We start from the raw sequence: 21,916 nt of genomic DNA, 5'->3' as shown, positions 1-21,916 counted from the left end.
GAAGCTGTGACTTATTTCTAACCAGAAAAATATAGCAAAGGTAACGGGATGTCACCGCTTCTGTTGCATAAGACTGTAACGTCTGTCTTGCTGAGATATGTTCTTCTTCACTGGTTTAGAAGAAATAAGATGCCATCTTGGGAGCTGCCCTTGACGAACTGAATGCTGCCAACAAACATGGGAGCTTGAAAGCAGATCCTTCCCCGGCCAAGTCTTGATGGCTTGCAGAGGACCTGATGATCTGTGCTTGGACTCCCAATCCACAGGAATCATGGGATAATAAATGTGTTTTGTTTTTAAACTAAGTCTGTGTTAATACTGTTACACAGTAATAAGGAACTAATACAAAGTTACACTCATAGCTAGTTGTAATTGTCTAATATTATATCATTTATTTCCTACTTCTGAACTAAGAGATTAATTTAAAAATAATGCACTCATAAGTGTCACATAACTTATACTTTAATGACTGACAACTTCTCTTAAACCTTTTGATGTTCAATATCACCGTAAACAGATTAAGATCCTCTATTTTAAGAATTTTATTTATTTATTTGATAGAGATCACAAGTAGGCAGAAAGGCAGATGGGGGAGGGGGCAGGAAGCAGGCTGCCTGCCGAGCAGGGAGCCCAAACAGGGCTCATCCCAGGATCCTAAGATCATGATCTAAGCCGAAGCCCAACCCACTGAGCCACTCAGGTGCCCCAAGATCCTTTATTTTAAAAGAAGATGTATAAATTCTATTTATGCCATTCCTTCACTTTTGATACTTTTAAGATGTCCTAAATTTATCTTTGTGCCAAACTGTCAGCAAGCAATTTAAATAAAAACATCTCAAAAACTAGTTCAGTACCAAAGAATGAAACAGGTTTCAGGAAAAGTCTTTGATTTTATAAATAATTGTAGGGGTCCCTTGGTTATTCAATTGAGAATGGCCTGTTACAAATTCATATTCATTTTTCCAGCTGTATTTGGAAGGTCTAAAATGCACCTACCCTGGATTTCTGGCAGTGTTCACTATGTCTAGATTTCATAGTTCCATTGCTACTGAAATTGTAAATACACTGTTCTATAAGCCCAGACTTATGTGCATGAACACACTTATGCACACAACCACCTTGGTAAATGAGTAATCTATTTCAAGAGACATGGTCAAAAACTGACAATCTATAGTGAAAATCTATTACAGCAAACCATCTTCATGCTTTAATTTTGGGAATTAAAAAAAATCTTTGAGTGATGAGCAATATAGTTATGCCCTAAGCTCCTATCCACTGACCTTAAGTCTCCATAACTGGTTTATATTTGGAACTGTTGAACCATTTTTTAAGGCAAACTTCATCTATTATACAAGTTGAACACACCTGAGCAAAGGAAGGGGCAGAGAGAGAGGGAGAGACAGAATCCCAAGAAGACTCCCCAATAAGCTGGAGCCTGATATGGGGCTTGATCCCAGTACCCTGAGAGCATGCCCTTAGTTGAAATCCAGAGTTGGCTCAGACCGAGCTACTCAGGGGCCCCGGGGAGATAATTTATTTTAGAGAGAGAGAGAAAGAAAAGAAGTAGGGGGAGGGCCAGAAGGAGAGGGAGAGAATCTCAAGCAGACTCTGTGCTGAGCACGGAACCCAACATGGGGTTCTTTCCCATGATACTGAGATCATGACCTGAGCAGAAACCTAGGGTCAGATGCTTAACTGACTGAGCCACCCAGGTGCCTGTTGCTTGAAGGTTTTCTAAAGAAAAGCTAATAGATGAAACTAAATTTACCACAGTTTTACATATTTTCAAAAATCTTTAACACTTAGAAGTTGATAGAAGGACATAAATAATACTGAGAAGATTCAAACTATTAGCTTTACAGAAAAACCAGACTATAAAGGCAAGGTGTTTGCCTTATACCTGTCATATTCTTTTATTCAATCATTACTTTAACAGTTATTGAATACCTAGTAAATAATATGTCAGTGAATTGATATTTCATCAAAGATAGACTTTTAAAAAAATCTGTTACTATGTTTTAGTTATTCTTGTCTGAGCTTTTCCTTATTACACACTATAAAAAAAAAATCTCCTTTGCTAGACCATCAAGTTCATCAGGCATGTGTTTTCTTCCCATACAACTGCAGATAACAATATCGCTACGCTTTCTGCCACTGTTTAACAAGGATGCCCTATCCTCCAGCTTTCGGTAACATGCATCTCAGTTTCTTTTCACTCTCACTAGCAGTGTCATCAGAGTACAGATTTCCACTAACCGTCTGTTCATGGCAATTTAGGCTTCCTCTAACTAATATGCTCCTTAAAATCCTTCCAGCTTTTGCCCACTACCTGGTTCCAAAGCCACACTCCTATTTTTCCTATTTGTTATGGAAGCACCCGACTGCAAGATGCCAGTCATAAAATAACATTGTCAATATTTGCCAAAGGTGGCTGCCTACTCATTATATTCAAGTGAATCTATAAACTATTCAAGAGTTGCCCGTTATAAGAACAATATATAAAAATCAACAGCCACCCCTTGTTCTGGCTACAATACATGTTAAAGTGTAATAACAGACACATCTATTATGGTATTTAACTTATTATATTGTAATTATTTGCTTTACCTATGTCTCTTCCATAGGTGCAAAGTTCCTTAAGGAAAGAGAGCACCTGATTGATATTTGTAACCCCAACGAACATTTTCTGAATGAATTATCAATCATTCACAGATACTTCCCCTCAAGAAAAGAATTAAAATTTAGTTGCACATTTTAGAAACTATTATAGTAACTCTCCAGATTTTTAGTCATCAAAGCACAAAGTCCCAGGCTCAAGTGAGGAAATGCCATTCTTCACTTTTCATTTGTTCAGACTGGTAAGATTTAAATGTTTGTTAATACGCAGTGTTGTTAAGGGTGAAGGTAAACTCACTGGTGTATTCTTATAACTGCTAACTGTCTGAAGTAAAAGATGGCATATCCCTCTTGGGAGAACAACCTAATAATATCCAATACAATTTAACATGCCTCAACTAAGCAAGTCTGTACCTTGGAATTTATTCTACAGATATTTACACATGTTTGCAAAGCTTATATACAAGATTATGTACAACAGCATTGTTAGCAATGGAAGAATGGAACTTAAATTTATCAATTGAGAACTATTTAAATAAATTATGGCACATCCATATAAGAGAATCTTTTAGAGTTGTTAGAATAAACATATGATTGCACATGGACTGATCTCTAAGACGTATTAAGTGGAAAGAGCAGAGTGCCCCCATGTTTCTTATTTCAGCAGAAATATTTGGGGAGGATACCAGAACATTATTGTCTCTGGGTACGGGGATGGAGCAAGTGAAAGGACAACCTAATATTCTGTACATATCCTTTTCTATTTTATGTATTTATTTACTGACATTAAAAACGAAAATATTTGTCTATGACAAATATTTGTCTATGACAAATATATGAATGAAATCCTTCATTCATTCCTTATTTAGTAAAAAATAAGTTTTTAAAAATGAGACTGACATCACCATTTCTAGAATTTCTCAATTACAGAGTATTTCTTCCTCTTACGTCTACTGTTAAGAATAATTCTGGGGGTGCCTGAGTGGTACAGTAGTTTGAACCATTGCCTTCGGCTCAGGTCATGGTCTCAGGGTCCTGGGATGGAGCCCTGTGTCGGGCTCTCTGTTCAGCGGGGAGCCTGCTTCTCCCTCTCTCTCTGCCTACTTATGATCTCGCTCTCTGTCAAAAAAAAAAAAGAAGAATTCTGTACCTCAGGTTCTTAAATAGTACTTTAAAGACTGATGAGGGCACAGATATTTTATAGAACATATTTTACTTAATTTTTTATTAAATGTTGTCTATTATTCAGATACTTGGGCACTAAGCCCTAGGTAAGTGTCCAGAAAATTATGCTGTAGTGATTGAAGTAAATGGTAAAAACTTGGCAGGGATTTTGCAACCAAGAGCTGAATGGAAATTAATGACTGGGTTAAAATATGATGACTGAACACAGAACCAACATGACTCAATGGCATTATTTGTAAAAATTAATATATTTTAGGTAGCAATAAGCTACAACTATACAAATCAATCTTTAGCAAATATTGCACAACTGAAAAATCTTAATTAATAGCCTTTGTATATTGTTTTACTATTATGGAGACAAAACTTTCCGCCTAGAATGAAGAAATGCTAATTATGTAAAATAAGAACATTTTTCTTTTTTAAAAAGTCTATTTTTATTATTTATTTTTTGTTGAAGAGGTGCCTCATTAACGCAGTAGGTAGGCGTCAGTCTCATATTTTTTGTTGAAGTACAGCTGACACACAATGTTACATTAGTTTCAGGTGTATAACATATTGATTCAATACTTCTACACCTTTATGCTACGTTTACTGCATGTGTAGCTACAATCTGTCATCATATAACCCTACTAGTATCATTGACTACAATCCCTCTGCTCTACCTTTCATCCCTGTGATGAATGCACTCGATAACCGGAAGCCTGTACCTCCCACTCCCCTTCATCCAGTTCAACCCCGTCGGCCCCCTGCCACTGTCCTCTCCTCTGGCAACCACCAGTTTGTACTCTTAAAAAAAAAGAATTTTTTGGCATTGCTACAACTTTTATCTTTATTGTGAATTAATTAAATGAGGGCTCTTTCAAGTTTAGAAATTTGTAAATTATTAAAAGAAAAGACCCCCACAATGTAGGCTTAATTTACTACTTAAAACTTTATTCTAAATAGGTATAAAACTGGGCGCCTGGGTAGCTCAGTTGGTTAAGTGACTGCCTTCAGCTCAGATCATGATCCCAGTATCCTGGATGGAGTCCTGCATCAGGCTCCTTGCTCCTTGGAGAGTCTGCTTTTCCCTCTTACCTTCTCCCATCTCATGCTCTCTCTCTCCAATAAATAAAATCTTTAAAAAAAATTAACAAGGTATAAAACTCCTATTTTACTGTTTATGGCTATTAGAGCAGTTACAAAAAAAAAAAAAAACCACAGTCATACCAGAATTCAAATCCTAGTTCTTTCACTTGCTGTGTGATAATGGGAAAATCACTTCACCCTCTGAGCCTTATTTCTTTAAGTTTAAGATGGGGTTAATATAGAGTACATGTAACATCTTATAAGGTTGTTATGTTAAGGGAAAAAACCACATAAAAAACACTTAGCATAGGGCACCTGGGTGGCTCAGTTGGTTAAGCATTTGCCTTTGGCTCGGGTCATGATCTCAGGGTCCTGGGATAGAGCCCTATGATATGCTCCCTGCCCAGGGGGAAGCCTGTTTCTCCCTCTCCCTCTGCTTGTTTGTGCTCTCTCTCTCTCAAATAAATAATAAATAAAATCTTAAAAAAATAAAAACAGCACAATACTGGCTCATAGTAAGAAAAGGACAGCTCTCGCTATTATTATTACTCTTTAATTATACAGCAGAGATGGGGAATAAGATGTACTACACATCTCCTTTGAGTTTTCCAGATAGAGCTTTACTTATCAGACAAATGCTTAGGTATATACTAAATTTAAAACACCACCATTTTGCATTCCTGGGGCAGAGAACACATTTCATTGCTACCTTAAGAGAAGTCAATGAATATAGAGTAACTTTATTGGTGCCTAGAAATAATAATTCTATCTAGATTATCACAATTTGTAGTCTAAATACAAGCATAGTAAATTTGGAATACTGTATTCAGTTGTGAGCACAGCTGAAGAGACATCAGTTTGATAGGTATGACGAAAGAACAACCAGGAGAGTAAGGAACATGTAAGTCACAACACATTAAAAAGAGTTTAAGCTGTGTCTATTTCATTTAAAGAAGATTTGAGGTAATAAAATATTTTCAAACATTTTAAGAGTGTCATGTGAAAAAGTATGCAAGTTAAATCAGAGAACAAAATTAGAAACAACAAATCTGTTAAATTATATAGATTAAACATTAATATAGAGAGCTTCTTGGGGCCCCTGGGTAGCTCAATTGGCTAAGTGTCTGCCTTTGGCTCAGGCTGTGATCCCGGGGTGCTGGGACTGAGCCCCACATTGGGCTCCCCACTCAGAGGGGAGTCTGTTCTCCCTCTCCCTCTGCAGCTCCTCGTGCTTGTACTTGCTCTCTCTCTCAAATACATATTTTTAAAAAAGAATTTTCTAATAATTTCAATAATAATTCATAGTTTTGTGAAGTACTGAGCCCTTTGAATTATATAATCTGTATCCAAATTGTTTGATACTGTCAACAATGATCGAAAAGTGATTTATGGCTAGTTGGGAACTTTGACTACATAACTGCCAAAGTGTATTTTAATTCCAGATTCTATAATCTAAACAATAAGGCAAATAGGATTATGTATGTATAATTAAGAACTGTTGGCACTTAAAGATGAACAAGAATATGCTTTATCAGTTACTTTTCTTTCAATAAGAAAAAATAGTAATAAAAATGCATGATATATATACAATGGACTTATTGGTACTTCTCAAATTAATTACTATAATAATCTCACTTACATACAGAGATGTCCCCCACCCCCCCAAAAAAAAATTGGCATTAATTTTAACCTTTTTAAAAAGAAACAGAGGACAATGAACTGTGGACATTTTTAAATTACCAGAGCTATATTTGCAGATATACTTGCTTCATTTATTCCAAGTTCGGATCATTTAAATTAAAACTTATGGCATTTCTTTTTTAATTTAGCTTAACTCTTATAGAAAGCTATATATTTAATATCAGAATTGGCAAACCCATAAAATCATTATGCACAATAGAAAACTCTAATCAGTACATGCTATACTAACCAATTAGAAGAACTGTTCCAACAGCCAAACCTCCACCTGGAAACAAAATAAAACCAAGAAAAAAATTAATCTACCCTTTCATACACATTATCTTTAGCATAAAAGTTAAGCTTTATCAAGGACAACCACTTCACTAACTTTAAAATTGCAGATGAGAACAACATTTTAATTACCTTGGAGATACTTTGCTTAAGGTGCTATTATGAAATAATTATATATTATATGTAATTACACACTACACATTACAATTACTTTCATAATATACTGTACTATCCTCTCTTCTCCTATGATAGGACCATGCAGCATTCAACATAACTGTGGTTACGTGTCCCAATAATGTTACATTTAGTACCTGTTAATAAATTAACTCAATAGCCAAGACTTAATGTTCACAGTAAATTAATACTACAGAAGTACAACATAGGAAAGGTTATTATACTAGAAATTCCACTTTAGTATTTACACTCAAATTTAATAAGCCTTGGGGAAAAACACCCGATAATTAAAAGTAATTCCTTTTTTCAATAGGAAAATACACACAAAGATGGACATATTCCCAAATACATTTAGAATTTAAAATAAACAATATTTTCATAATTTCAAACAAAAAGTCACCATTAAAAATACATTTTTTAAAGATTTTTTTTTTTTTAGATTTTTATTTATTTATTTGACAGAGAGAGATCTCAAGTAGGCAGAGAGGCAGGCAGAGAGAGAGAGGAGGAAGCAGGCTCCCTGCTGAGTAGAGAGCCCCATGTGGGGCTTGATCCCAGGTCTCTAGGATCATGACCTGAGCTGAAGGCAGAGGCTTACCTCACTGAGTCACCCAGGCACCCTTAAAGATTTTATTTATTTATTTATTTGACAGACAGAGATCACAAGCAGGCAGAGAGGCAGGCAGAGACAGGGGGAAGCAGGCTCCCTGTTGAGCAGAGAGTCCGATGTGGGGCTTGATCCCAGGTCTCTGGGATCATGACCTGAGCTGAAGGCAGAGGCTTTAACCCATTGAGCCACCCAGGCACCCCCAGAATACATTTTTAATAATAGCAGAAAATGTTCTTTTGAATATCTGAATTAGAGCGGTACTGTAATTAGCATATAACTCAAATAATGATTTAATAAAAATCAATTTGAAGTCAAATTATAGATAACTAGAACTACAATGAAAAGACATTTGAGTACAAATATTTTGCGCAACATTTGTAAAAGTATTCCATTTGTTATAAATTATACTAGCAAATTCACTTAAAATAGAATGAAATATGAGTATCAAAGGATGAAATAGATCTAAAGCAATTTAAAAAGAAGCTACTCAAAATTGTTGGATAATTGAAGACAATCCTACCAATGTCTTTGGTTTTGGTGCATAAAACTGTGAAAGAAATATTTAGAGTACCAGTAAAAAACTTTTCCCCAAACAAATTTTGTAGTGGTAAACATTATATAGAATAGCTTAGTATGTAAAATTCCTTTGACAGTGTTTACTTTTTGCCTTGCAAATATGCATAAATGTTATTGTTCAAAGAGTTTGAAATTTGGTAATATACATGAACATAGAATACAATACTATATTTGGTGACTTTATGACTCTAAATAGAACATTTCAAATTGTTAGAGAAGATTTTAAAAATGAACTAGCACTTTATATATATTTTAATGTTTAGGTGGATTTGTTATCACACTAAATATGTATTTTAATTTCACATTTAGATAGGTTCTTTCAATATAGCATTTAAAGCCATACTAGACTATACAGGATAACTTCAAATTTTGTTCGAACTAAAAGAATCACATAAAATGAAATATATAGGATGAAAACAACCATTTAAGATCTGAGCAAAAAGATTTTCTCTAAGATTAGGCTAAGTGTCTACTTTTATAGTTTGTGCTACATATAAACCACTACTAAATTTTTTAATCCATTTTGAGCGCTTAACTTTTTTGATTAATATACTTGGAGCATTTTATATTTCCAGTTCCTTATTTCTCTCTTACATGCAAAACAAGCATTTAAATGCCTACTCACCATTCTGTGTATATTTAAGACAAACTAATAGAGGTACATAACAGATACTGCATGGTCTAACCTAGAGCAGGTACTATGAAAAAAAGTTACCTGGTTTCCGTTCCTTAATCTATTTCTTGTAGGAAAGATTTAGATTTGTTGTCTAAACATCCCTGGGACTACATTCATATAGCCTCAAATTAAGAATTTGTATGAGGGCTACAACTGGAACAGTTAGATACAGAACTAAAGATTTTTTGTGAATGTCATTCACAGTGGGATGATAAGAACAGATCCAGGAATAGTTTCCCAATTAAATGAAATGATACCTAGCTCAAGTGTCTGGCTCAGAAAGGTACTCAGTAAGAGCTATTACCATTCTGGCAATTATTTTCTAATGAGAACAAATAATTATAGATATACCATTATTTGATAAATAGTGATCATTATAGTAGTAAGAATTAGAATACTTCCCATTGATGAACTAGTTAAGCAAAGCATTATACAAATGAGAGTACACTAAGAAGGTAATTTTCTGTAAGAATTATTCAAATAAACCAGTTTCTGATAATTCAGGAAATGCCACCCAATTAAATTTTAAATCTTATGTACATTCAATTTCTAATGTTTGGAAAATGTGAACATTACTCAAAACAACATAAAATGAGGACATGTTAATGACTTTAATCAGACATTTGAATATAATATCAGGATTTCTCTTACAAAAGGCAATTATCTTTTTTTCTAAAGGGCTCTATCATGTAAATTTACTAGACTTAAATTTGGATGGCTTTAGTATAGGTTAGTCATTTCAAAGGTTGGTCATGGGGAATAAGATGAAGCCACCTTATTATTTTAAAAAATCAAGCTTTTATTCTGTGTATGAGGGAAAATGATTTGACACGTACATCTATGTAACAGCAAAGTTCCTCTGTTCTTTGAAATTTCAGGGTGATGAGACCTCACATTTCCCTAAAATACTTCTGCATAAAGTATTTTGATATATCTCACTTGATATATAAGATATATGAACTGTGGTTCTAACTGTATTTTAAACTAGAGTAAGTTTGAATAAGTTTGTATCCATGTACTCATCAAAAAATAAAAAGCTTCCGCAACCAGCCATGACAGGATATCTTGACATGATACATTCAACCAAAGCTCATTTTAATGGATCTTTACATTCAGAACTCCATTGGTACCCTGAGATCAAGAGTCATATACTCTACCAACTGAGCCAGCCAGGAGCCCCAGAAAATTATATTAAAGGGAGAAAATTCAATCACCATTTACACTTCCCAAAGCAGATCTCTAGTTAAGCTATAAATTTTGGGTAAGCAAGGTCAAATTAATGTATTAGGATATAATGAGTGATACCTTACTTTATAAGGGCCTCTCCTTTTTCAAAGTTAGGGGAAGTAAAAGGGAAAGGAAATAAAAGTCAGAAAAGACAACAGTGATTTATAGCAGTCCTTTCTATAAAGGAATAGTTTTGTATAAAATTATAGGTCATTTTAGGGAGAATGCAAAGTACAAACAGTTCCTATCCCTTCCTTTGTTCACAGCAATGTCCTGAACTATTTAATTAATGCCATGCCTCAAATTAAACTGCAGTTCATTTCATTAACAAGTCTACTTTTTCTTCTCTCTCTGGGAGGTAGGAAACATCCTGACAACTCTTGATTATCACAACGATTAGCTGGGAAAATATAGGAAACAAAACAGAAAAAGCTATAAACAGAATGGTTCTATAGATTAAGTTACATGAAACAAGTTTATGTATCAATACAAATGAATAAGCTACATTTCCTTAAATATACAGCCATTACTAAACTATCATAACCATAAAAATAAGGATTATTTTTAATATATAGTCCAAACTCAACATATATCACATATTCTAATTAAGATACAGTGGAGCAAACAAAATAAGCCCACCAGTATTTACTTTTTAACATAGCATTGAAAATGATAGCTATCTTCAAGCTTCTTCGGAGTATTCTTCCTGTACTGTTCTTTATCCCAAATCCCTATCTTCCATTCACCTAATTGTCAAAATTGAGTAAGTCCCAAACAGCACATTAATTAAACCAGTCAAACCTGAGATATCACCCCTCCTTAAAGTACCTTTTTGAAGGATTAGCCTGGGAGAGAATTCCCCCAGGTTAGACAATATGATCCTAAGATCATATTGAGCTTATACCTTTTGCCCTGGGGGGGGGGGGATATATATATATACACATACACAACATGTAAGAGCTATACCTTTTGCCCTACCAAAAAAAAAAAAAAAAAAAATAGGAAAGAAATTTTGCCAGAATCCTTTATCCACTGTAAACTTCTTGGTGATTACTGGAAGAAGGGAAATGAAATATTTATATATATATATAGTGTCCTCATATGATGACATAAATGTCCTGGAAGGACAGGGTAGAGAAGCTGGGTTAGAAAAATCTTGGAAGTTGAAAATTTCAATGTGGCCAACTTGGGAAATGTATATCAATATCTAACAAAATTTAAGTTGTGAGAACAAAAGTTTTTGATATGATTAGATCATGTTTATAAAAGATGCTGATGTGGGGAATTGTCAAATTCATAAAGCATTTGGGAGTAGGAATGGAAATATTAGCGTATCTTCAAATGATCAACCTTCAATTTGCCTGAATAATATATTCAAAAATATACTTAAATATATTTTGAATCTATGCTTAAAATTACATTGACATCACAGTGGCAGTAGTGAAATATCACTGCACTGCATGGTAGTGACAATACAATATTTACTTGTTTCACAGTAACCACAGAATATATTTAGGCAACAGTTGCGATGTCATAGTATAATTCCACCATTCTGATAAAACATCCTGCTATCATTGTGTCTTGTCACAATATGGTTGTATTAGGCTTGTCACAATTTGAGTCAAATATTTTAGAGTAACAATATAATCTGAATTACTTATATTTATGTGTATACACATTAGCAGTCAAACATTTCACTTCCAAATAATGTTTTAATGAAAAACAAATGTAATGGATTTGCTCTACAGAGCCATACAAAATAAAAAATAAAAATACAAAAATGTCATTAAGAAGTTAACAACAACTAAAATACTTCTGGACATATTTATTATTCCAAATGCACTAACTCCTATTATAACAACCTCTTCTGTGCACTTTGAGAATTAACTGTACACATGCAAAACATATTTCAAAATATCCCCAAACTAGTACCTATTTCAATTATCTTAAACGAACACCAATTTTTAGCATAAGTTTTTTACAATCAAATACTAGTGTCCCTCGCAAGCAAATCTGGAAGATTTTTATATTACAGTTCAAGTTTATATCACTGTAGAAACATTTAAATATAAATGAAATATTTATATATAGTGCTTTAGGTTACCTTTTTAGTGGGTGCTTTAAGAGACGTACTTAAATCATTAGTCTTGGGTTTGATAAATGCTTAAAGCCACTTCAAAAGAGTTCTCAAAAATCTGAAACAGCTGTAGCACAGTGCAGTAACACTAAATTTGAAGCCTGAAGATCAGCCTACACTGTCTCTAGCTTTAATGACTCTGTTCATGTCACTGTATCTGCTTCTAAAGCTCACACATAACTCATCCTACCTCTTTCATAATATCTTGCCCAGGTTTTTTTTTTTTTTTCCCCTACATAGTTCTCTTTCAATGAAGAACTTAATGAGAATCAACTATGTGCCAGAAACTGTCCTATAACAAAATAGCAAATTTTGTTATTCTAATAAGAAACTGAAGGTATAATGTCAGAAATATGACCTTTTTGTTTGACGAGATTCAGGATTAAGTGAATAAAGTTCCATATCTCCAGTGAATTAGGGAAGGGGAAAAAAGGTAAGGACTAGGAACAGCTTCCAGACTTGAAATTCAAGTATAAGATGATACCAAGTAAAGCTCAACAGGGAAAAAAAAATCTGAGATAAATATTTGCTAACTATATATTTTGGATCATTTGTTTTCAGTACCATGCAATTTAGGGAGGCAATACTTGAGACAATTAAGTGCAAATACTCAAATTTGTGTAGAAATAACCAGGATTCAGTTAAGAACATGACATAACAGACAAGAAGCTGTGTTCTTTCTCCAAGGTTGCTTGCCTTGTCAATTTCCTTTGCACTAAACCTATCTGAAGAGTGTACCTTGAGGGGGAAAATGTAATACAGAGAGAAATTTCAAGTGTAGTACAAGAACAAGCAATGGCATTTGTAATATTTTATGAAAATGTACAAGACTTAACAGATCACATACTATATAGTTATGAAATATAAACATAGACCAATTTTAATGAAGCAACATTCTGATAAGACAACTAATTTACAAGCTCTATTAACACAGCAGCTCTGTCCTAGCAATCTAATGTGGCCAATCTTCGCAACGTAACAGTTATGAAATAAGCTATTCTTCAGCAGGCTTCTCATGAAAAATTACAAAGATTATACAAGAAAGCCTAAGGACTGGATTTCTTTTTCTCATTAAAATGTGAATTAACTTTAAACAATGTTAACTCTGGGAAGCAAAATATACAGAGAAAAAATTTAACAAAAATATATACAAATATATTTAACGCAGTCTATTAGTACGACCACCGATATCAACAACAGGCTTTAACTATTTTGTACCCACGTAAGTGTTTAACATCCATTCTCTTAAAGCCAAGTTTGTTTAAAGATTCAGAACCAGGAGATAAGCAGCCTGGCGGTGAAAGTGGGGAAGTTAACTTTTTTCAGCATTTTCTAAATGAAATACATCTCTCACAATGATACAAACTTTGTAGGTTAGGCGAAACCACGAGCTATCTGGGGTTGGCAGAACGGTGCAGAGACCAGCAGGGGATCCTGGAGTTGAGGCCAAACCATCTCCAAATATTAATGATTCCCCCTGATTAAATAGTATTTCTAGATAAAACCATGTAGGGATCCCGTCGTAACCTAGAAAGGCTGGTGGGCCAGAAACACAGTACAACGTGGGAGCAGTAACAGCATTTAGGAGTGTCCCTACAACATTTCCTCCCCTACATCTTTATCAGACCGGACTATCCTTTCCAAGTCCGAAGGCTGGGGGGTGAGAGATAAATAAGAGGTTAGGGCGGCTTCCCTGGCAGGTGCCCTCCCTAAGTATTCCCTCTGTTGAGCCCAAATCTCCGTTCTGAACCGACCTAGGAGCTGGTCCAGGGCTGGGAGCCCGGTAGATACCAGCAGCTGTCCATTCCGCACCGACGGTCGTGTGCCCGCGATGGACACCAGTCGAGAACAGCCGCTGTCGGTACCGCTGGCTCTAGGACCCTTCCTCTGGAAACTGGTGACGTTCTTGCATGCTGCAGCCCCTATAGATCCAGTACTCGCAGCGCCGGTGCCGCAGTCCGCCGCGGCCGCCATGTTGGAACTTCCCGCGTTGACCCAATAGGAACTCTGGGAACTGAAGCCGCAAACCCGTCAGAGCCAGCCCCAAACACCCGCCTCCTTGCCCGCTATCTCCGCTCCCATGGCCAATAGAATTGAGAGCTTTCTTCCCAGCCAACCAATCGCAAGGAGTATTGCTGAAAAGTGCGCTCTACGTGGGGACGGCGGACTTCTGCTGGGCCCAGGTGAGAAAGGCCCACCTGAGTCCTGGGTGAGAGTGTTCCTTGGTTCTTTGGGGCTAGAGGTGGGTAATATCATTCAACATTTTCCTCGTTTTGAGTGTCTTCATTCACGCAGAATGAAAAAAAAAAAAAAAAAAAACTAGTGGAGCGATATATCAAGTAACTGCCAGTGAGAATTTGCACCTTTCTCTCTGGTCCTTAGAAAAGAGGAAAGATATTTTCCCTCGCCCCTTTCTTTTCTGACTTCTGAGAGAAAGTTCATTCCGCCTTTACCATCAGGTTTTTTGGTTGTTTTGTTTTGTTTTGTTTTTCTCGGACTGGTTGTGTTTTATTGAAGAAATTGGAACTCCTAATGAGTTGCTTGCTGAGCATCTGGGCTCAGTTCGACAGTGCCGGTGGCAGGCAGGTGGGTTGGCTTTAAACTTTAGCGGGAAAACTCTTGAGCTTTGAGGAGATTTGGTTTTCCTGTCTCAAACAGCAAATGACAAAATGTACTTCTCTGACAAGTCCCCTTGAGAAGCTTTCGTTAATTTTAATTAGTGCTTCTGGAAGTCTTGGGGCGCGTTTCTATAAGTAGTGTGAATGACAAGTGTTACTCTGACAACCTTGTTCACACATTTAATTGTCATTTGCTGTTAAGGCAGCTGCAAATAACAGAAAATACTTTAGGTCTCTTTCCAAAAAAAAAACAAAAACAAAAACAAAAAAAAACCTGGTATTAGATGTGTCTGTACTTTATTTTCCTAGTGATTTGTGAACTCTGAATTGAGAGCTCTTTTTTTTTTTTTTATTAGAATAGGAATTTTATGTGTGGAAAAAACACGTCATTTAGAGCTGTGTCTTTGGATTTAAAACTTTTCTCAAAAGTGAGCTGGGTGGAGGAGTAAGTGATTTTTAAAGAAAGGTATTAATGATTGACAAATGTCTAAACTAAAAAAGACTCCCAAATTGTGCCTGTGCTACTGAATTATTGGTTTTGACAGTGATCTATAATGTATTAAAATATATATCTATCCAAATTTCTTTGAAATACTTTCCAGTGAATTGTTTTAAATCTCAGTGACTTATTAAAACTTTTTGGCAGCTTCTGTTTGATAAACTGCAATTAGTCATGTGAAATAGTGGCTGGTGGTTTTGTTTTTGTATTTAAAGTAAAATCTTAAGAAAATAAAACAAACCACCTTACTGCTTAACAGTGTATCAACTGGAAAGTTTGATCAAGATTTAGATGCTTTCATTTAGAACCTTTCCTCAGTGTAAATTTGTTATCTAAACGATTCAGTAAATAGCTATTGAGTGCTTACTTTCGGCTTAGACCTAATGTGTCACTTTAGATCCATAGAAATAAAAATGTTCTCATTTGGGGGAGATTAACATAATAATCTATATAGTTTCTATATATAATAGAAAACAGCATAATGCTTTAAGTGAACACGTTGGACAGTATGTGCCATTTTTTTTTCTGTAGTAAATAAGTGCTAAGAAGGGCAAAACAAAAAGGGACAAAGCAGTCTAATTTCAGATGTAAACTTCTTGGATATTTTTGCTGCTTGGAAAAATTTGGAAAAATAATGAACTTTTATAGGCTTCTTTACTATAAATATGTACCCTTGCTTCCTCTCCATTTACTTTATCCTTTAGTTTTCTAAAAGTGGTGATATGGTGCTTTGTTTATGTTAGTATTAGAACTGAAGAATTTGTTCAACTTCATAATTCAGAAATTATGCCATATATGCACAGCAAGGCATTCTTGAAGTTATATCTTCGATATATAATATATGTAATATTATAGAATAAATTTATTTAATCTGTCTTAATTTTTTTTACAAAGACAAAACTTTTGCTCTCAAAGCAAATAATGCCAAATACTGGAATTTACCAGTACATAGAGTTGAATATAAAACATTGGAATAAATGAGGTATTTGTGGAAAGGGTATGTTTAGGTATGGTGTTAATAATGATTAAAAACAACTTAATAATTAACAATTATTTGTCGAGCACATACTAAATCCCAGGGAATATGCTAAGCATTCAGGTTATAGGAGAAAGAATAGTTATTTTTTTTCTTTGAGTTCATAGTTGGGGGAAGCAGGGTGTTAAACAGGATAATAAGGTATATTATAAGTGCTATGGAGGACAAATGCTGTATACCTAACTTGGACTGAGAGAACAGAGAGGAGCCTTGGGAAGTTTCTCCTGAGGAGGAAGTTTAACTTGTGTGATGAAGGAAGTATAAAAGATGAGGGCGTAATAGACAATGAAAGCCATTGCAGAGGATGGGAAGACTATTTCTTCAAATCTGTTCTCACTGCTTTTGTGCAGGCAGTTCTCATGATTTATGCAGAGTGCTAAGATGAGACTGGAGAAGTTAGACAAAGATCTAATTGGTTTTTTTAAGGTTGTGGCTCTTGTTTTTTGTAAAAATAATAGGAAACGGGAAATTACTGAAGATTTTTAAGTAAAGCAACAACATAATGATCATATTTGATTGTTATGTTTTGGCTAAGAGTATACTAGAAGAGAATGGATTAGTTGACTGTGGTTGGGATAAAAGGCATGGAATGAATTAAGAGATTACTATGAGGAGTAGAATTGATGGGACCAAGGAGAGTTGACACAAGGAATCAAAGATGACAGATTTCTGAGCAGGTTTGTGGATGGCAGAGGTTAAAGAATAAAGGAAGATAGCGGAATTTTGTTGTTATGATGTTGGTTGTTTTAGGGAATAGGAGATCATAAAATGAGTTTTTAAAATCTGTTTTGAGTATGTTTAAATGGAGGCACCCTGGAAGCATCCAAGTAGAGATACCCAGTATACACTGGGCCATATGAGAAAGGGATTTCTAGATAAAACACATAAATTTAAAATTAATTAGCACATGGTGGGAGTTTACCCCAAGGAATGAATAAACTCACCAAGGAAATGTATACTTTGAGTAGAAAAAAGGACCAAGAATAAACTTTGGGGAGCATGACATTTAAAACCAGAGCAGAGAAAAAGAAAGTAAAATAAGAATTGGAAATGTTTATTTGATTTAGTATTAATGTTTTACAGGCTTTGTTAAAGGAAGATTTGATGGAAAGTCAAATAATGTATTTAGAATTGAATGGCAAATGAAGTTGAATATTCCATAAAAGTAGACCATTTTACATTTTAGAATGCTTTGCTATGAAGGGAGATAGAGGGAGATGACAAAAATTTAAGGGAGGAGTTTTGTTGTTAAAGAGAGAAAATAAGGCACTGGAAAATAGTTCTAGACAATTAATAAAGAAAAGGACCTAAATGAGATGGAAGGAATGGAAATCATAGCATAGGAGAAGGATCAGTATTTGAAAGGCTGGGGGGACAATTCAATGGCTAAAGGGTGTAAATGAAAATAATCTCCTTTCCCTCCTTTCTGCTATTAAATCGTGGAGTCCTTAAGACCATTCTGTCTTTTTTAGTTCATGTTCTTACTTTTATCCAGTCCCAGGACCTCAGTTACCATTTGTATATCAATGAAAAACATGTATAGTCCAGATAGCTTCTCTGACCTCTGGAATTATAAATTCAGGTATTTACTTTACCAGTTTCTTAATGGGTCTTCAAACTCATAATGCCCTAGACTGAACTTCCTCTTACATTTTATATCTTAGTAAATGATAGGACCTTTTGCAGAATTAGTTGCCTAAGACAAGGAACCTCACTACACTCAGGTCCTCTCTCAAGCATCATTCTGCCATGTCCATTACATTACCCAGACTTATAAAATTTACTTCTTAATAGCTTTCTAATCCATTCTGGGACCTGTAGCCCTCATCTTAATTCATCTGCAGTATATTCTTCATTCAAGTGCCATCCCAATCCTTTCAGAATAGAGGTTTGATAATATAAAAGCAGTACTTACTAAGTACTGGCACGTAGCTCCCTCCATTTGTCTCTCTAGCCACATCACTCTGTAAATTTCCTTACTCTCTGCATTCTAGCATTTATTCATTCTCCTGTTCTCTAGTATTTACTTACTCTGTCCTGTTCTCTTCCTCCAAAAGGCCAATAGTTAGCTTCTACTTATCCTTCAAATCTCACTTCAACCTACACATTCTCAGTAAAGCCCTCTCTCCTTGCTATCTAAATGAAATCAGCTCCAGGGCATCTGGGTGGCTCAGCTGGTTAAGTGTCTGATTCTTGATTCCAACTCAGGTCATGATCTCAGGATTGTGAGATTGAGCCCTGCATTAAGATTCTCTCTCTTCCCTCTCCCTCTGCCATTCCTGCCCCACATGTACACACACATGCTCCCTCTCTGTCTCAGGAAAGAAAAAAAAAGAAAAAGAAAAGAAAGAAAAATCAACTCCTGTATATATCAACAAGTGAGTGGAATTGGAAATTAAAAACACAATGTCATTTACATTAATATCCCCAAAAATTAAATATTTAGGCATAAATCTAATAAAGATATGTATAAGATCTATATGAGGAAAACTGTAAAGTTACGATGAATAAAATCAAAGAAAAACTAAATAAATGGAAAGATATCCCATGTTTATGGATAGGAGACTCAGTGTCAAGATGTCATTCTTCCCAAATTGATCTGTAGATTCATATGCCATCCCAATCAAAATCCCAGAAAGCTATTTTATGAATATTGACAAGCTGATTTTGAAGTTTATATGGAGAGGCAAAAGACCCAGAATAGCAAACACAATATTGAAGGAGAAGAACAAAGTTGGAGAACTGAAACTACCTGACTTCAAGACTTAACTTAAAGCTACAGTAATTAAGATGGTGTGATATTGGTAAAAGAGTAGACAGATAGATCAGTGGAACAGAATAGAGTACTCAGAAATAGACTCACATAAATATTATCTACTGACCTTTGACAAATGAGTGAAGGCAATACAATGAAACAAAGTCAGTCGTTTTAGCAAATGGTGCTGGAACAACATACACATGGTGAAGAGAAAAAAAGAGAATCTAGGCACAGACTTTACATCTTTCATAGAAATTAACACTAGTGCACCAAGTATCTAAACATAAAATGCAAAACTGTAAAACTCCTAGAAGATAACATAGGAGAAAACCTAGAAAACGTTTTTAGATAAAATACCAAAGATATGATCCATGAAAAAAATAGTTGATTAGTTTGACTTCATCAAAATTAAAAATTCTTGCTCTGTGAGAATGTCAAGAGAATGAGAAGAAAAGGCATATGCTGGGAGAAAATATTTGCAAATGTTATAGCTGATAGAATATTGTTATCCAGAATATACAAAGAGCTCTTTAAAACTCAAAAATAAACAACTTGATTTAAAAATGAGCCAAATACCTTTACGGACATTTGATCAAAGAGGACATACAGATGGCAAAAAGCAAATGAAAGGAAGCTTCACATCATATATCATCAGAGAAATGCATATTTAAACAACATTGAGATACTGTTGCACACCTACTAGAGTGGCCAAAACCTGAAACACTGACAACACTAAATGCTAATGAGAATGTGGAACAACAGGAACTTTCATACATTGCTGATGAAAATGCAAAATGGTACAGCCACTTGGGAAGACAGTTTGGAGATTTCTGACAAAACTAAACATGCTCTTACCATATCCTCCAGCAGTCATACTCTTATACATTTACCCAGAGGAGTTGAAAACATCCACATAAAGACTTGCACATGGATGTGTATAGCAACTTTATTCATAATAACCAAAACTTGGAAGTAACCAAGATATCCCTCAGTAAGTGAATGGATTAAGTGTGGGCTATGGTATATTATTCAGTGCTAAAATCAAATTAGCTATTGAGCTATGAAAAGACGGAGGAACCTTAAATGCAAATTACTGAGTGAAAGAAATCAATTGGAAAAAACTGAATACCAATTCCAACTGTGGAATTCTGGAAAGGTCAAAACTATGGAGACAATAAAAAGACCAATGGTTGCCAAAGGTGTTTGAGGGAGAAGATGAATACACAGAGCACAGAGGGTTTTCAGGGCAGTGAAAATGTTCTGTATGTATGATGGATATGTCATACTTTTGTCCAAACCCATAGAATATACAGCACCAAAAGTGAATCCTAACATCAGCTGTGGACTTTGGGTGATTGTGATGTTTCAATATAGGTTCATCCTTGGTTTAAAAAAAAAAAAAAAAAGTGGTGTTCTGGTGAGTGACATGGATAATAGTGGAGACTATACATTTGTGGGGTCAGAAGTGTATGGGATTTTCTGTACCTTACAATTTTATTGTAACTCAAAAACTGCTTTAATGTGGAATTAGCTGTATAAAATTTAAGTCTGAGGGTTCCATAAGCAACATGTATATCACCCTTATTGCCACCTAGTGGGACCATTTTTATAAGGGTTCCAACAAGTTGAATTCTGAGAAGTCTAAATACAATTGAAAGACTTAAGGTATACCAAAAACCATATTGGTATTGTTAAGCAATTAGCATCTCATGACTGAAATGGGCACCTCTCCAATTGGTCTTTCAGTGGTTTTTTGAGACATAGGGTCTGTTTACCATTGTGAATATGAAGGTGAACCATATTAACAGAGGTGTTGTGAAGGCTTACTGTAGGGTCTGATGGTGTTCTGGCACCATGATTGAATGGACAAATGTCAAGGTTATGCCTGTACAGAGGGAGTTCTTGGACCCCATGGGGTTTGCTTTCTTTTAGTATACACTCACAAAGAGAAAGCAAAGTCCTGATTTGCTTTACCTGTTTCTGTACTTTATGTAGATGAAGTCATACACTGTTTACTCTTGTATTTGACTTCTTTTGCTCATTATATTTGTGAAATGATTGGTATTAATGTGTACAGATATGGATTATTTGCTGCTTTATAGTATTGTGTAAATATATCACAATTCATTATCCATTCTGCTTTGAAAGAGATTTGGCTAGCTTACTGTTTGTGGCCAAATATCTTTCTTACATGGTTGTACCAGTTTACACCCTAACCAGGAATGTTTGAAATTTCGCTTGCCTGTCATCCTTACCAGCACTAAATATTTTCTTTTTACTTTAGCCTTTCTGAAGGGATTGTGATATGACATTGTCATTTGGATTTGGACTGATGAAGTTGAGTACCTGTTCATATGCTTATTGGCCATTTAGATAAACCTCGTGTGAGGAGTCTGTCTTTGCTAATTTTTTTAAAAGTTGGACTGTTAGATTTTTTAGATTTTTAGATGTTCTTTTTATATTTTGGGTAAAAGTCCAGTTTGAAGTAAGTGTGTTACAAATATATTTAGTCTCTGACTTGCCTTTTCATATTCTTTAAAAAAAATTTTTTTAAGTAATCTCTATACCCAACATGGGGCTTGAATTTACAACCCTGAGTAAGAGTTGCATGTTCCACCAACTGAGCCAGCTAGTTGCACCTCACCTTTTTATATTCTTAGTTTTTTCACTTTTAGTCAGAATAAATTCTAATGTATCAATTTTTTGCTTTATAGCTAAGTTTGTCTACTCCAAGACTCCAAAGATGATCTTAGTGTTTTCTTCTA

At 35.0% G+C, this 21,916-nt stretch overlaps 2 protein-coding genes across 15 annotated transcripts in view; one reads left to right on the top strand and one right to left on the bottom strand.

Annotated features, from left to right (window-relative positions):
• Nucleotides 1–14,262, bottom strand: part of ELP4 (elongator acetyltransferase complex subunit 4) — a 243,826-nt gene extending 229,564 nt beyond the window's left edge. The window contains exons 1-2 of one of the 2 annotated variants that reach the window (XR_014316313.1): nt 13,995–14,262; nt 6,800–6,835 (exon numbers count right to left, since the gene is read on the bottom strand). Coding sequence is in view for 1 of the 2 variants with exons in the window: in XM_082748867.1 (XP_082604993.1) it covers nt 6,800–6,835; nt 13,995–14,214 (256 nt within the window). In the remaining variant the exon portion in view is untranslated. The remainder of the gene's footprint in view (nt 1–6,799; nt 6,836–13,994) is intronic. The other variant, XM_082748867.1, reaches the window with a different exon arrangement.
• Nucleotides 14,263–14,305: 43 nt separating this feature from the next.
• The window catches only part of IMMP1L (inner mitochondrial membrane peptidase subunit 1), a 77,413-nt gene continuing 69,802 nt past the window's right edge, over nt 14,306–21,916 (top strand). For 2 of the 13 annotated variants that reach the window (XM_082748875.1, XM_082748881.1), the window contains exon 1: nt 14,394–14,482. Coding sequence is in view for 1 of the 13 variants with exons in the window: in XM_082748878.1 (XP_082605004.1) it covers nt 14,321–14,482 (162 nt within the window). In the remaining 12 variants the exon portion in view is untranslated. The other 11 variants (XM_082748871.1, XM_082748869.1, XM_082748878.1 and 8 more) reach the window with 11 other exon arrangements.

This window comes from Mustela nivalis, assembly GCF_964662115.1.
Source record: "Mustela nivalis genome assembly, chromosome: 9".
Lineage (NCBI taxonomy): Eukaryota > Metazoa > Chordata > Mammalia > Carnivora > Mustelidae > Mustela > Mustela nivalis.
Note: the sequence above shows the minus strand (reverse complement) of the source record. Positions and strands in the feature narration are given on the sequence as shown.